Source organism: Megalobrama amblycephala, linkage group LG4 (assembly GCF_018812025.1).
Source record: "Megalobrama amblycephala isolate DHTTF-2021 linkage group LG4, ASM1881202v1, whole genome shotgun sequence".
Classification (NCBI taxonomy): domain Eukaryota; kingdom Metazoa; phylum Chordata; class Actinopteri; order Cypriniformes; family Xenocyprididae; genus Megalobrama; species Megalobrama amblycephala.
The window spans coordinates 35,431,745-35,449,643 of NC_063047.1; the positions used below are offsets into that span (position 1 = coordinate 35,431,745).

A 17,899-nucleotide genomic window follows, 5' to 3' on the forward strand; every position below is an offset into this window, starting at 1 on the left:
TACATTTTAAAATATGTTTAAATAGAAAGCAGTTTATTTTAAATTGTAATAATATTTCATAATATTACTGTTTTTACTGTATTTTTTATACATGCAGCCTTGGTAAGCATAAGAAACGTACCAACCCCAAACGTTTGAACAGTATTGTATATGCCTTTAGGTCACTATATTATATATATTCTATATATAAATATAGAAAAGTAAAAAAAAATAAAATAAATACAATGCTATAAAAGCTTTCTTGGGGTTTTGTTCGACTACTGCCTTCTTTTTGTGTTAGACTGAGGTGGAACAGTAATGATCTGGTGTCCTGCCCTCTTAGTACATTAATCAATTTGCAGTCTCTTCATCTCTTTAAACAAGTGTTCATTTATCATTCATGACAGCCTAGATTACAATTCTCTTCTAAATCCTTAATCTTTCAATCAACTGCATCTCATCTTATATAGAGCCTCTCCCATAGGATGTGTGCAGGTTTCTGTAGGTTTGCGTGTTCTTATATGATTGTATGGGTGTCCCCCATCATTGTCATCCTTTTTGGATGAATAATTCTTAATCTGACTGATTCTTAATATGCATTTGTGTGGATATATCTCTCTGCCTTTATTAAGTGTTCAGAGATTTGTGTGTGTGTGTTTTTTTTTTTCTGTAATATAAGGGTGTACCTTCTCCAGTAAGCTGTCAGCCTAGTGCAATATAATTTCCGGAATGAAGCTTAATGAAACTTCCAGAAGAAAGACATTGTTTCCCTTTCAGCACTGGTGAAGGACAGCATGTCCCAATGAACCCCCAACCAACTCGTCCTAAACAATGTATGTTTCTAATCAATAACCCCCACATCCCGCCCCTCGCTCACACCCCCTACCTCAACGCCATCTCAAAGCGCTCCTCCTCAGTGTTAATATTGAAGAGCAGCCGATGCACAATGCATGTTACAGCACATGGGAATTTTGTGAATCCATAATTCATTGCCAGAGGCATATGGGTCAGTGGATTAAGAAAGAAAAAATGGCTTCCACATATAGGAAGCGGCTGATTAATGTGGTTTTCGGCTTTTTTTCAGTAATTTGTCAGGCTATACAGTACCATTCAAAAGTTTGGGGTGGGTACGCTTTTTATTTTTGGTACCACTTTACAATAAGATTAAAGGTGCCATCGAATTGAAAATTGAATTGACCTCGTTCAGTACATGGAAAAGACATACAGTGAGTCTCAAACACCATTGTTTCCTCCTTCTTATATAAACCTCATTTGTTTAAAAGACCTCCGGAAAAGAGGTGAATCTCAACATAACACCGACTGTTACGTAACAGACGGGATCATTAATATGTACACCCCCAATATTTGCATATGCCAGCTCATGTTCAAGGCTTTAGACAAGGCAGTATTAATGTCTGGATCTGTGCACAGCTGAATCATCAGACTAGGTAAGCAAGCAAGAACAATAGAGAAAAATGGCAGATGGAGCAATAATAACTGACATGATTCATGATAACATTATATTTTTAGTGATTTTTGTAAATTGTCTTTCTAAATGTTTCGTTAGCATGTTGCTAATGTACTGTTAATTGTGGTTAAAGTAACCATCGTTTACTACTGTATTCACGGAGACAAGAGAGCCGTCGCTATTTTCATTTTTAAACACTTGCAGTCTGTATAATTCATAAACACAACTTCATTCTTTATAAATCTCTCCAACAGTGTGTAATGTTAGCTTTAGCCACGGAGCACCATCAAACTCATTCAGAATCAAATGTAAACATCCAAATAAATACCATACTTACGCGATTAGACATGCTGCATGACGAACACTTTGTAAAGATCCATTTTGAGGGTTATATTAGCTGTGTGAACTTTGTTTATGCAGTGATAGAGTCGAGAGCTCGGGAGGGGGCGGAGAGCGCGCGATTTAAAGGGGCTGCAGCATGAATTGGCGCATTTCTAATTATGCCTCAAAATAGGCAGTTAAAAAAATTAATTAAAAAAAATCTATGGGGTATTTTGAGCTGAAACTTCACAGACACATTCAGGGGACACCTTAGACTTATACTACATCTTGTAGAAAAAAAAAAAGTTCGATGGCACCTTTAACTACATTACCTAACAATGAAAAATACTTCAAAAATAAAGTAAAAACAGTATGTTGTGAAATATTACAACTGAAAATAACTGTTTTCTATTTTAATCTATTGTAAAATGTAATTTATTCCTGTGATGACAAAGCTGAATTTTCAGCATCATTACTCCAGTATTATAAATACATTTACTGTCACTTTTGATCAATGTATGATTTTCACCCGATTGATGATAAAATGGGCAAAAACACCTGTTTAGAACACCTTAGCAACTGCATAACAATGTGCTAAAACCCACACACAGCACCCAAGCACCATGATAGCACTCACATTTTCTTCAGAAAATATATAAAAAAATCCACTATGATTTGTTTTTGCTCATCTCTTCCAAGCACCTACCATTATTTTATTTTTTTCATGTTTCCCTTTCCAATATGATAATGACAAGCTGTGGTCTCAATGTGTCAAACAAACACTAGATTTGGTTGCCTCATGTCAGAATGCTCCATTCAGCCTTGAGATTTCCAGGCATCTTTAATCTTTTGGGAGACAACCACAAATCAATAAATTAATACAAGCCCGTCCTCATGGGGACACATAGTATGAGCTGGAGACGAGCAGACAGACACAAAAAGAGTCTGTGAATAAGAAAATAGGCTGTTTTGAACGGCAGAATTTGTAGTCATATCTCATAGTCTAATTTGTAGGAAAGGCGCGTTAGATAAGAGTAATTACAGTGCAGCAAAGCTTTCCCATTTCTGTCCTTTTCATCGGTACTTTAACACCTCTGCGGTGTTCATCACTTCCTCTTTCGCTGTGGTTTGTGTGGGGGTGTGCGGGGGCTCTCTTTCAGAGGGAGGCTGGTACATTTGTCCCCGTCGGTTTGAGGAGGAACACAGCTGTTTCTGGTTGTGTGGTTTGCTTGTGCATGTGGCCCCAGGTGTTATGTGTGGGTTTGTGTTGCTGCGAGTGAGATTGTGTACGTGTATCCCAAGGTGTTTAATCATTAATGGTTTTGGTCAAAGGCTGTGACTCTGCTGGGTTTTGGGTAAAAAGATTTTTTTCAGATAACCAAGACTGCTTTGAGGTTTATGTATAGCATTGCAGAGTTGCCTCACAGCTTTTTCTTATGCTGACTGTATGTTTTAACGGCTTTTTTTTTTTTACACCATTTTTACATATGACCTTTCTGTGGAATATAGTTACTTCGAGCAGGCAGGCTCTCACTCTCTGATAGTCGTTCCCCCTCCACAACCCCTTTCCTGATGCTGATTTCACAATCACGCATGTGTTGCCGTCAAAGCCTGCTGGGAAATTCTTATGTGCGTCATTTTCGTTGTAATGAAATAGTCACAGATCTTTTTTTTTTTCCTCTCTCTCTCTTTTTCACTTTCACACAAAGACAGAAAGCTTTTTTAATGCTTGTGAAAAAAAAATAATTGCAAAGAAAGTGCATTAGGTGTGTAATTGATGCTTTCATTATGTATTTTATCATTCCATTGCTGCCACGTAAAATGATTAGAAATGTAAATTGGTTGGTCCTCATTAACTGACTTAAATGAGTACCATTTCCAGGGGGTTCTCTAGATATAAATGACACCTGGGGTTTAGCCCATTAGTGCCAAATCATAATACAAAGCTTCCAGTCTTTCCAATTGATCAGGATTTTTAATTTGATGGTTAATACTGGGGATTAAATAATATATACTGTATATACTACCATTCAAAAAGATGGTGTCTGTAAGTTATTATTATTATTATTAATACCTTAATTCAAAGATGCATTAAATTGATCAAAGGTGACCGTAAAGACATATTTTACAAAAGATTTCTATTCCAAATAAATGCTGTTCTTTTGAACTTTCTATTGATCAAAGTATCCTGAAAAAAAAAATATTAAGCTGCACTGCTACTAAATCGCTACTAAAAATTCAGCTTTGCCATCAAATAAATTACATTTAAATTTATATATATATATATATATATATATATATATATATATATATATATATATATATATATATAAAGTCTACAATAAATGTATCCCTTAAAGGTGCAATATGTAAGAATTTTGCAGTAAAATATCCAAAAACCACTAGGCCAGTGTTATATATTTTGTTCACTTGAGTACTTACAATATCCCAAATGTTTACAACTATTTGTAAATCATGAGAAAATTGCAGATTCAACCAAGGCTCCGGGACGTGTGATGAGTCACCTGTCAATTGTGTCATACCTACGTTACCCTCGGTTTCCGGTTTTATTTTGTAGACACCATGGAAACACCAAATACGCATATATTACATGTTTTAATAGACAAGAAAACAACTGTTTTGATATATTTATAGACAGAAAACTAATTATTGTTATATAGCTCAACATGTTTAGTCTTATTGCTTAAATCTAATTTTCTTGATTTTTTTTTTTTTTTTTTTTTTTTGCGATTTATCATGTTTTACCATGCCTCAGAAAAAACACTATTTTGTGAAGTAGCTAACATAGCATAATCAGATGCAGCTTTATTTTTATTAACAGTAATACAGAATTTTCTCCATCATACAATACGTTTTAATTGCATGCCATTTATCAACACAAGCCATCCAGCATTTTTTTAATATGATATTCTAAAATCGATCTAGCTTACTGCAGTGTGTAACAAGTGTCTCACAGCAGCCGCCGAGTGAACACAAAGAGTAACGTTTTCAACACACTCAAATGTATCTAATATGATAAACAGAGCTGTGTCATGACCGGAAAAGCGGAAGCACCACCGGCAACTGTGGCATAATAAAAGTTCCGCTGCTCGTGAGGCGTGTGTTGCGCAATCGCTCCAGCTCCTCGTTCAGCTCCCACAACACTCGGTCCTGCTCTGCTTCATATTACAGTTAACGTTAATCGCATCCATGAACATGATTTCTTCCCGAGTCATATCCCAATTCTTTTTCACCGGCTGTGAGGTGAAGACCACATGTCCCAAGATTCCGCGCTCAAACTTGGCATCATCAAGCGACACATTTGTTTTGAATAGGCCTCGAGCGACCTCTAGTGATCAGAAAAGTCTACAAATTGCATCTTTAAAACTCGTCTTTGATCACCGTAATGATATTTAAATGTTTCTTTCCTGGGAAAAAGAATGTATTCATGCCTTAAAATAGCTTGAATGTAACTCTACACCCTTGCTTCATTTTGTATATGTGGATCTAAGAATATGCAAATTAGCTTTGCCTCCACTCAATCACACCAGCTCAGACTGCCTGATCCACTCAGTCAACTCTACTGTAGTAAATGCTGCTCAATGGCAAGTGGAAATACTGGTTTAATTCAGCCATATAGAAACTGATTAAGAAGAATTTGAAGAATGAATTATACAGGCTCATATACAAGTCGATGTATCAGAATGGTACAAATAACAGTAGTTAATAAAACAGCCTTTTTCTTGACTACGTTATCAAACAGCTAATAATGTGTTGATAATGTTTACACAAACCATGTTCCCGTTTGCCATCTCAGAGTCAGACAGCTGCCTTCAAAAAATCAGTATTCTTAGAAACACTTTGAACACCTTAGAATGTCAGTGGATTCACATCGTTCATAACATTGTAATATCATTTACACAATTCACCTGCTATATTGCTAAATCTACCCGATTTTTCATATCAACAGAAAAAATATACCGGGATAACCTAGCTTCTCTTGAGACTCCCCTGCTTCGCAGCATAGTTAATGATATGCTAAAGCCCACTCGCACATTGACGTGAGAACCCCGGCAATTTCAAACCACGTTTTTGAGACTTTCTTTTTTCACTGCAGTTTTAAGGAGAAAATACTCACTTGACTTATGAATTTGCACATGGTTTGTCTTAAAGCATATTAAAAACACCACACAGACATATAATCAACATTAAAAACTTGATTTTCACCACAGGGAGTTTTTAAATAAATGCAGCCTGAAAAATTTTAAAATCTTACCAGCACCAAACTTTTGAACTGTAGTGTTTATTGTATATCTCAAGTTCAAATGTCAAAGAATTTATTTTATACTGATGCACATTTTCTCCGATGTAATGAACTTTACCTGAACTGTATGGTGCTAACATGGCTTCTAGCAGGTGAAGAGACTATTTGCATGGGCGGACAGACAGATAGCAGCAGAAGTGAGAGGGGGTGGGTGAATAGTTGAACTTAGTTCAGGGAGCTGTTCAGAGAAAGATTACCGTATCACAACTCTTCTTCGATGAGCGCAGCAGTCAGGTTGAATGGAAAGCACATGCAATCCCATGAAACTATTGCAAATGAGTGTTGTAGAAAGAACGACCCTGGTACTGACTTAATATTGTTTGACTGATAACCATCATTTGTGGTGTCTTTCATCTGCACTCATCTCGAATATACATTCGTCTGATATGAGCTAAAGGCAGCATTACACTTTTAATTAATTTCAGTCGTAATCATTACTGTACCCGCTATTCTATCTCTAGCAGCTTTTGTAACGTACTGTGAGTCACGCTGTTGAGCTGTTAGGTGATATTCTCTCTCTTCTTTCTTTCTCACTTTCTCTTGTTAGCTTCTCACTTTCTCTTTTACACCCTTACCCTGCAAACTCACTGACTCTCTTGTTCTCTCAGAGCTTTATTAGTGCGGAGGTCTGGTAATACTGAGCAGATGAAAGGCTGATGGACTTTTATTTATCTAGCTTTACTCATTCATCTGTGTCACTGGACGCTGACAGGCCCCGTATTGCCTGTAATGTTCTGTCGCTGCAGTTTATCCATCACTGTCATTGTCTCTTGCAGGATGGAAAGACAGCGGAGGATCTCGCGGCTGCAGAGCAGCAGGAGCATGTAGCAGTGCTGCTGGCCAAGCTGAAAAAGGTGTGAGGCTTTGTTTATTATTCATCTCACTAAGACTCAAGAGACATTCATTTGCATTACATGAATGCTTTGTTAAGGCTTATGAGATCCTTTTTTTATGACACCTGCAAAGGATGTCAGTTTTGTTCTCAATAATGCCTTTCATCCCCTTAAAATGTATGCAGAAGAACTGATTTTGTTATTTTAAAAATAAATGTTTGGCTTGCATAACATTTAATTTTTTAACCCGTTGATCTGCTGTTGGTCTGAATGTAACAATTATAAATAGTTGGGTTATTATTTTTTTTAAATAGTATTTATAATATTGCAAAGCAACTGAAATCTCATTGGCCTAAAATCCATCTCCATATAGCTGTGTATTACACCACAAAATATGCTCAGATTGGCTATGATTATATGCCATGCAGCAGTTTTTTAAATATTTGAGTGTGTTGAAATAGTTTTTTTATAATATAAAATATATAATAATGCATAGCTAAACTAAATTTTGAAGCTAATTAATATTATATGACCAGTGAACTTTATGGGCATCTCTGAACCATGATGACTTACAAAGAAATTACATAAAGGTACCAAGGTACATTCATATTTTCCATATTGAAGTCGATTTTTATTGATAACAAACCATTAAAAACAGAACCACTGTGAGCGACATATGCTTTTGCTGAAGCCATCAGTCTGCATTATTTCAACTGTTTTTGAATAATCATGTTTAACATAGGAATTCCTGGTGAAAAACTACATTACTCATGACACTGCTAAAAAAAAAAAAAAAAAAAAACTCCACCAATCAGAGAATAGCATCAAGCAAATCATGCCAGAAGAAATCTTTAGTGTCCGCCCACTCCAATGAAGCCCTGCGAATGACGAAATAATCTCATGCATATTTTGCAAAAATATAAGTTCACAGTCTTGTACCTTTTGTCATTTTATCTGATTCTCAAATACTTTGATTCTCATCAAAGTTTGTAATGTTGTGATTCAACTCATTCAACTCTGGTTGGTTTGGTTCAAGGTTAACAACTCTTTAACGAAGAGAGGAAATTGAATGGGAAAAATACACTCTATAGTGTCATTTGTGGAATATGTTCCATGGTATTCTTTAAAGAAGCTTGGAATACCATGTACATTTGATTGTACAGTGATATGGTAGTTAATAAGTTCCATGGTATTTATCATAACTGAAGCCCACAGCCCCTCCCATCAATGCGAAACATAGCACCAGATCTGCCAATTAATCCCAGTAAAATCCCAGATGGCATTTTGAAGCTCTTGCATAGTCCTGTACTGTGATGAAAGCATTTTCAAGGTGACTAAAAATAAATGTTTTTCCATATGTTAAGATCTTTCAGTCGCCTCTAATTTGATCTTCTTAAAGGTGCCCTGGATTATGTTTTTAAAAGATGTAATATAAGTCTAAGGTGTCCCCTGAATGTGTCTGTGAAGTTTCAGCTCAAAATACCCCATAGATTTTTTTTTTCGTAATTTTTTTAACTGCCTATTTTGGGGCATCATTATAAACGCGCCGATTTTATGCTGCGGCCCCTTTAAATCCCGTGGTCCACGCCCACAGAGCTCGCGCTTGCCTTGAACAGTGCCTTAACAAAGTTTACACAGCTAATATAACCCTCAAAATGGATCTTTACAAAGTGTTCGTCATGCATGCGGCATGTATGCGTCGGATTATGTGAGTATTGTATACTGTTATATTGTTTACTTCTGATTCTGAATGAGTTTGATGGTGCTCCGTGGCTAACGGCTAATGCTACTCTGTTGGAGAGATTTATAAAGAATGAAGTTGTGTTTATGCATTATACAGACTGCAAGTGTTTAAAAATTAAAATAGCGACGGCTCTCTTGTCTCCATGAATACAGTAATAACCGATGGTAACTTTAACCACATTTAACAGTACATTAGCAACATGCTAACGAAACATTTAGAAAGACAGTTTACAAATAGCACAAAAAATATCATGTTATCTTGGATCATGTCAGTTATTATTGATCCATCTGCCATTTTTCGCTATTGTTCTTGCTTGCTTACCTAGTTTGATGATTTGGTTGTGCACATCCAGACGTTAATACTGCCTGCCCTTGTCTAATGCCTTTTATAATGTTGGAAACGTGGGCTGGCATATGCAAATATTGGGGGCGTACACCCCGACTGTTACGTAACAGTCGGTGTTATGTTGAGATTCGCCTGTTCTTCGGAGGTCTTTTAAACAAATGAGATTTATATAAAAAGGAGGAAACAATGGAGTTTGAGACTCAATGTATGTCATTTCCATGTACTGAACTCTTGTTATTTAACTATGCCAAGATAAATTCAATTTTTCATTCGAGGGCACCTTTAAATCTCATTTTAATGCTGCAATCGCTCTGATTTGATCTACTGCTCAGATGTATGTTTTTTGTCTATTAAACACAATCTTGACTTTATATTTTGAAAGTCATTTTATTTGACCGTCACATACATGATTTAATAATATGGAAATGTGGATCTTGCTCAGTTGGCAGACCCAGAGTACTAGCGTGTAAGAGCCTATAAAAGAGCCTATAAATTACACTTATTAGGATGCACTGCACATTCTCGGTCACATTACCATTATGTCATTGGTCCATATGTCATGTTGAAATGCCGTTGGATTGTGTTAATTTACATGGCCTTTGTGACTGGTCTTACAGGACAACCATAAGAGCATTTACATCCAACAGCTGCGGCCTACACAGACCCCTCAACCTCGCATCAAACTCAAGCTGTTTGGCCACTCGGGAGCAGGGAAGAGCACTCTGGTGGAGTCTTTGAAGTGTGGCATCTTACGGAGTTTCTTCAGGAGGAGAAGGACCAGGCTGACCAACCCTGTACGACACCCTGCCTCACCGGTCACCTCCAAACCTGCAGGTAGGGTGATGTGTCTGTCCTTCTGTATCTATAGAAAAGCTGAAAATTATGCTTGGCAACTCGAAGTATGAAACTGTGGCAACTTTGTTCCCTTGTTGTTTCCCTCACTCATTCCCAGATTAACACACGCACGTCATATAGCGCTATCCTTGGAAGGTGGAATCGCGGCAATATAATGCATTACCTATGAAGCTACGTTTCTTTTCTCACAAATACTGCTGCTGCCAAACTGAGGAAGCCGTCTCAGGGTTTCTGTGAGAAAAGTTTTTAGAAAGAACCAAAGTTCAGTGGAAGGCGTTGATTGTGCGAGACATATGCAGCGCAGTGTGACTAACACTTTGTAGGGTATAAAAAAGGAGTTTTGAGTCATCTGACTCTCATATTTCTCCAAAATAAAATGCTCTATTGCAGTCCTATGGTTTTTTTTTTGTTTTTTTTGTGTTTTTTTTGGCTCAACTTTTTAAATAATATATATATTATGTGGTGATAATGGATCATCCATTATAGGGTTTAAACACAATCTTTTTCCATCACCAGTCCATATATTTAACTAACTAAGCAACAGTTACCTTACTATGCAGAGATTTTTTCTGCTATAAAAAGCTTCTGTATGTTTTTTTTAACTATATATAAAACCTTTCCTAAATATTTCTTTTCCTGTTAACACTGGGAAAACTGGAATCAGGACTTTAGCAAAGAGCTCCCCCATGTGGTGGGTTTCCGCAGGCCATTAAATTATAAAAACTAAACTTTTTTTTTTTTTAAACTTCAAATAATAGACATGATTTATCCTTCAGTAACAAATATATCCATATTGTAATAAATTATAAGGAGCCATAAATAATTCCATGTAGTTTACAGTCTTTCTTTCTTTTTGCTGTGTGTCTGTAGTGTCTGTCAGTATCTCTAACCTGTACCCAGGCTGTGAGAATGTAAGTGTGCGTAGCCGCAGTATGATGTTCGAGCCCAGTCTGACTAAAGGAGTGTTGGAGGTCTTCAGTCCTGTTCATAACTCTCTCTCCACGGCTGACGACACCGCTACCAAAGCCATCGACATCCAGAATGCCAATGTCAATGGTGAAAGACTTATTCCTGTGTTGGCAAAGCTGAATCATTCTCAATCATTGCTAAATGCTGATTTGCTGCCCAAGAAACGTTTATTATTATCATCAGTATTGAAAACAGTTGTGTACAATAGTGTATAATGTTACAAAAGCTTTCTATTTCAGATAAATGCTGTTCTTTTGAACTTTCTTTTCACCGTTTTCAACATTGATGATAAAAATAAATGTTTCTTGAGCAGCAAATCAGCATATCAGATTGATTTCTGAAGGATCATGTGACACTGAAGACTGGAGTAATGATATATTCAAAATATATTCAAATAAAAAGTTATTTTAAACTGTAAAAATAATTCACAAAATTACTGTTTTTGCTGTATTTTGAATCAAATAAATGCAGCCTTGGTAAACAGAAGAGACTTCTTTTAAAAAACATTAAAGGTGCCCTAGAATTAAATATTGAATTTACCTTGGCATAGTTGAATAACAAGAGTTCAGTACATGGAAAAGACATACAGTGAGTTTCAAACTCCATTGTTTCCTCCTTCTTATATAAATCTCATTTGTTTAAAAGACCTCCGAAGAACAGGCGAATCTCAACATAACACCGACTGTTACGTAACAGTCGGGATCATTAATATGTATGCCCCCAATATTTGCATATGCCAGCCCATGATCAAGCCATTAGACAAGGGCAAAACGTCTGAATGTGCACAGCTGAATCATCAGACAAGGTAAGCAAGCAAGAGCAATAGCGAAGAATGGCAGATGGAGCAATAATAACTGACATGATCCATGATAACATGATATCTTTAGTGATATTTATGAATTGTCTTTCTAAATGTTTCGTTAGCATGTTGCTAATGTACTGTTAAATGTGGTTAAAGTTACCATCGTTTCTTACTGTATTCACAGAGACAAGAGAGCCGTCGCTATTTTCATTTTTAAACATTTGCAGTCTGTATAATGCATAAACACAACTTCATTCTTTATAAATCTCTCCAACAGTGTGTAATGTTAGCTTTAGCCACGCAGCATAGCCTCAAACTCATTCAGAATCAAATGTAATACATCCAAAAAAATACTATACTCACATGATCCGATGTATGCAAGCAGCATGCATGACGAACATTTTGTAAGGATCCATTTTGAGGGTTATATTAGCTGTGTGAACTGTGTTTATGCTGTTCAAGGCAAGCGCGAGCTCCGGGGGAGGGGGAGCACGAGAATTAAAGGGGCTGCAACCTATATATCGGTGCATAGTTAATGATGCCCCAAAATAGGCAGTTAAAAAAATGAATAAAAAAAAATCTATGGGGTATTTTGAGCTAAAACTTCACAGACACATTCATCTTTAAAAAAATCTTACCAATCTAAAACTTTTGAATGATAGTGGCATCTAGGGTAGTTACTATATTATCTGATTATAAGATAATACATTCTAAATAAATATGTCTCTTATGCTCACCAAAGCTGCATTTATTTGATCAAAAATACAGTAAAAATTATATTATTATGAAATATTTTTTTACAATTTAAAGTTACTTCTCTCTATTTTAATATATTTTACAATGTAATTTATTCCTGTGATGGAATTTTCAGCAGCCATTACTTTAGTCTTCAGTGTCACATGATTCTCATATTTTTTATTTTCTAAATTGTATTATATTTTATGTATGCTTATTTGTGTGTATATGGGTGTATTCTCAGGAGTTGGAGAGTTCAGTATTTGGGAGTTCTCTGGTAATCCCGTCTACTACTGCTCATATGACTACTTCGCTGCAAATGACGCCACAGCAATTCATTTGGTCTTATTCAGCCTGGAGGAGCCTTATGAGACTCAACTCAACCAGGTCACATTCTGGCTCAACTGCCTAAAGGCTCTCATGCTGCCAGAGGAGAACATCGGTATGTGTGTGAGACTACAGTGTTCAATGTATAGATTTTTTTCCTCCTCCTTTGTAGAGGGATTTCCATTACAATAATTACAGGGTTCAGCTAAAGCTGTGAAGTCTGTGATTAAGAGGTCTTAGGAAGTTGTACAATTTGTTCTGTATTAAAATGCATTTTTTTATACATGATTAGTAACTTAGTTACTTTAGTAGTTTTGTATAATGCATTTATTATTATTATTATTATTATTATTTATTTTACAATAATGCAATCATGCAATTACACCATATCTGCATTTATTGCGTTTTTGTTAAGGCTCAGTTTTATTCATCAGTTTCTGCCCCTCTTGTACCCATACTGTTGAAATTCTCATATCCGTAATTAGTCAAATCAATTTTACTAACATTTGTAATATTAGTAAGCTACGAAAACCGTTAACCAACTGTATCTTGTTGTTTTTCACACCATCCGCACCATACTTTTAAGATGCTCTGATGAGTTAAAAGCAGTTATACTTATGAAAGCATCTCCGTTGTGCCTCCATTGCTTTAGCTGGGTTTGAACCAATTATCCAAGTTACTTTTTTAACACTTTTTTTTTTTTAAAAATGATTATTTGTAATAATTTAACAAGGTAATTGACATTCCTATGAAAGAAACAAGCTTGTGCATGCCGTTTTGTTGTCCATTTATCACTGTTTCACTGTTCTCCATTCTGTGTGCTTCATTGATGCTGTTTGTAGTTTTCTCATTCTTGTCTCTCTTAAACTCTCTTTGGTAATTTCAGCCTGACTTGCCTTTGCTTGCACTGTAGTGATGGTTGATGAATTTGTGCAAGTACTGTAGCAGGCCCATCCATAGTGTTAGGGATAATGCCTAAAAGAGACTTCATTAGAGTCAGTTCATCAGTCTAAATCTAGGAATCTAGTTCTTGGTCTATGGCTCTCAAATAGTTCAGAATTGACATTATGAATTGAGATTAAAAAATGTTGAGAACAGAGAATAAGACTGGTGCTCTGTTGTGTCCGCAGCCTTTGGAGGGAAGATCAGGAATCCACTGCGTGTGGTGCTGGTGGCCACACATGCTGACATTGTGAATCTGCCCCGATCATTTGGGGGAGAGTTCAGCTATGACAAGGAGAGATCTCTACTTAGGGAAGTCAGAAACAGGTGATTAAATCAATATAAACTGTCAGTTTGGATCTATGAGACCTACAAGGACAATATTTGGCAGAGTGAGCCTTTTACTCTATGTAGCACAGATTAAATCATACTGATTAAAGTGATTTGGTAGATAAAACATCATTATAAGCCAAAATGATCAATTGAGTTAAAGCTACTCAGCCTTGAATGTGATTTGTTTCTATTAAATTGATTGTTATACTGATTATTTTTTATTTTATTTATTTATTTTATCAGGTTTGGGAATGATCTGCAGATTGCTGAGAAGCTCTTTGTCATGGATGCAGGAGCGTCCAACTCCAAAGACATGAAGCTGCTGAGAAACCTTCTGTTAGAGCTCCGCAGCGCCATCATCTCTGTAAGATCGTTCTCCACTCTACTGCACATCCCAACACTTTACACTTTAAATTGCCTAGATGTAGCATTCATGTTAAAGGGTTAGTTCACCCAAAAATGAAAATTCTGTCATTAATTACTCACCCTCATGTCGTTCTACACCCATAAGACCTTTGTTCATCTTCAGAACACGAATTAAGATTTTTGTCGCTTCATAACATTAAAGGGTTAGTTCACCCAAAAATGAAAATTCTGTCATTAATTACTCACCCTCATGTCGTTCTACACCCATAAGACCTTTGTTCATCTTCAGAACACGAATTAAGATTTTTGTCGCTTCATAACATTAAAGGGTTAGTTCACCCAAAAATGAAAATTCTGTCATTAATTACTCACCCTCATGTCGTTCCACACCCGTAAGACCTTCGTTAATCTTCAGAACACAAATTAAGATATCTTAGTTGAAATCCGATGCAATGACATTTCCTCTCTCAAGATCCATAAAGGTAGTAAAAACATATTTAAATCAGCTCATGTGAGTACAGTGGATCAATATTAATATTGTAAAGCGACGAGAATATTTTTTGAGCGCCAAAATAACAAAATAATGACTTATATAGCGATGGCTGATTTCAAAACACTGCTTCATGAAGCATCGGAGCAAAATGAATCAGCGTGTCGAATCATGATTCAGATCGTGTGTCAAACTGCCAACGGCTGAAATCACGTGACTTTGGTGCTCCGAACAGCAGATTCAATACACAGATTCACTGTGCTCCGATGCTTCATGAAGCAGTGTCTTGAAATCGGCCATCACTAAATAAGTCGTTATTTTGTTATTTTTGGCGCTCCAAAAATATTCTCGTCGCTTTATAATATTAATATTGAACCACTGTACTCACATGAACCGATTTAAATATGTTTTAGTACCTTTATGGATCTTGAGAGAGGAAATGACATTGTTTCCTATGGAGGCCTCACGGAGCCATCGGATTTTAACTAAAATATCTTAATTTGTGTTCCGAAGATTAACAAAGGTCTTACGGATGTGGAACGGCATGAGGGTAAGTAATAATTGACAGAATTTTCATTTTTGGGTGAACTAACCCTTTAAGGTTGAACCACTGTAGTCACATGGACTATTTTAACAATGTCTTCACTACCTTTCTGGGCCTTGAAAGTGGAAATAACATTGCAGTCTTTTGAAGGTCAAAAAGCTCTCAGATTTCATCAAAATTATCTTAATTTGTGTTCCGAAGATGAATGAAAGTCTTACTAGTTTGGAACGACATGAAGGGTGAGTAATTAATGACAGAAATTTCATTTTTGGGTGAGCTAACCCTATAAATGAACTGAAACCCCCCATGTTTTAACATTGATGATTTGCATTAATTATGAAAAAGACATTAAACTTTCTAAAGACGTTGCTTTTTTTTTTTTTTTGAGTGTTTTTGAAATTATTTTTAAAATGTTTATCCAGCAATCACAAATGTCCAAAAAGGAATTGGAAATTTATTTGCTAAAAAGTGTGAAACTGATTGTAATGTTTTCTGATAGTCTGATCCCAATAATGAGGCTCCCTTCTCTTTACACACACATTTTTGTCTCAGAAATACACAATAATATCAAACACTGACACTCTGATGCTCCCTCCTACATCTCTCTCATCTGTCTCTCACTCCTACACGTACCTGTACTGATTTCTTTCTCATCTGCCATTATATTGTGTCTGGAATGGATTTTTGTCTACACGTTCAGTATATTATAAAGAAAAAAAATACTATATCAAGAAGTATTTACTATAGTATATTTATTTATGAAATATATAGAGAACAGTTTGTTTGAAGTGCTGAAGTCTGGCATTCATTTATCAGTGGTGGTTTCAACTATCACTCCTACTTTTGGTTAATTGGGGGAAAAAAACTCTTTAGAATTATATTTGGACAATATTTCAGGATGAGAATATCAAAGACATGGGGGTCCGCTCTTTTGACTTGGGCTAGAAAGTAACTACTTAGCAACCACTCATAAAACCCTAGCAACTGCATAGGAGCATGTTAAGTACCACTCGAAAAGACTTGACAACCCTATTGACAAGTACTCTCTCATGTTTTCTTTAGAAATGTAAAAATGTATTTTCTATCTCTCTCGTTTTGACAGTCCTGCAGGCCGATGACTCAGCTGGCAGAGAAGCTGTTGTCCACTCTGCCTTCCTGGCGGAAACTGAATGGGCCAAACCAGCTGATGTCATGGCAACAGTTTGTTGTGGATGTGCAAGAACAAATCAACCCTCTAGCCAGCGAAGAGAATCTGCGGGAACTGGCTTCACAACTTCACAGCATGGGAGAGGTGTGTGTGTGGGTGGGCGGCCCAGTGAAGGTGTGAGAGTGTGTGTGTGTGTATGTGATGATGAGCAGATGATTAAATATGTATGCATGTTTGAATTATGGGTATATAGCTGTGGATATAAAGTGTGTTTGAGGTGGTTGCACTGTATCATTAATTAAAATGATTATTTTCATGCATTATGCTATACTATCGTACACGCCCCCGCTATTAATGCCACATGCATTACCTCAAAACAATCAAAGTCTAAAATGCAGAACATCTACAAACACTTTTTTTATGTGGATCCAAATGAGTTGGTGGGCGTCAGCAACTGAATAGGGGCTTTTTCAGTCTATTGACCACCCACAACCATTACAACAACAGCTTCACCGTTAGAGAGGGCAGGTGAATGAGTCATTCTCATCAATATTAGTCATTTGTGTTTTCAGCAGCAACACTTAAACACATTTTAGGGAATGTTTTGATGTTGATGGGCTAAAATGCCAAGCTGTGATTCAGCTTTATTAACATTTACTTACATAACATACTCTGTTTATGGGGCTTCAGCTCCCTTTGTATTTAACCTCACCCCCCTTAATATCTGTTATGTCATTTCTCTTCAAAGAATAATTCACCCAAAGATGACAGTTGTTGTCAGCCCGTTTCGTTTTTCTACATTTTGTCTTGGGCTATCAAGCTCCAAAATTTGAAAAAATCACTATTTGAGTTTCATAAAAGTTTTACATACAATGTGTTTGCTGTATTTCTAGTCTTCCGAATCCATACAATAGTTCTGCGTGATGAACAGACCTAAATTCTGCTCTTATACCTGATATACATCTACTGATGATTTATCACATTTATTTGAATATATCACATTTACAATTTGAATTTGGATCGACACATCTGCTGAACTGTTATGGAAGCCACCTAAAGGCTTGTTCACACCAACACAAATATTTGGTCTGATTTTCACATATGATATGTCTGTTCAGACTAATGCATAGAAAACACCAGACTGACTGAAAGAAAATGCAGATCCACTGACTAACAGTAGTTGGCACTTTTAGAAAATCAGTCAAAAATGGTACGGAACTTTGTTTTGACACCCACTTGTCAGGGAGAAAAAAGGATTTACAATGTTTTCAAACAGCCGATCAGATTTCTGTATTCACTATGGTGTTTATCAAACAATAACAAATACAAGAGTGTAGAGCTGGTTCTGGATTCTTCCTCTGCTGTTTACTGGCAG

At 36.3% G+C, this 17,899-nt stretch overlaps 1 protein-coding gene across 3 annotated transcripts in view; it reads left to right on the plus strand.

Moving 5' to 3' along the window:
* Positions 1 to 17,899, plus strand: part of dapk1 (death-associated protein kinase 1) — an 84,881-nt gene that overhangs the window by 62,796 nt on the left and 4,186 nt on the right. For 2 of the 3 annotated variants that reach the window (XM_048189057.1, XM_048189058.1), the window contains 7 exons: positions 6,869 to 6,946; positions 9,632 to 9,848; positions 10,740 to 10,925; positions 12,620 to 12,817; positions 13,833 to 13,971; positions 14,221 to 14,341; positions 16,480 to 16,668. In XM_048189057.1, the coding sequence (XP_048045014.1) occupies positions 6,869 to 6,946; positions 9,632 to 9,848; positions 10,740 to 10,925; positions 12,620 to 12,817; positions 13,833 to 13,971; positions 14,221 to 14,341; positions 16,480 to 16,668 (1,128 nt within the window). Of the gene's footprint in view, positions 1 to 6,868; positions 6,947 to 9,631; positions 9,849 to 9,966; positions 10,627 to 10,739; positions 10,926 to 12,619; positions 12,818 to 13,832; positions 13,972 to 14,220; positions 14,342 to 16,479; positions 16,669 to 17,899 lie in introns of those variants that run through there. The other variant, XM_048189059.1, reaches the window with a different exon arrangement.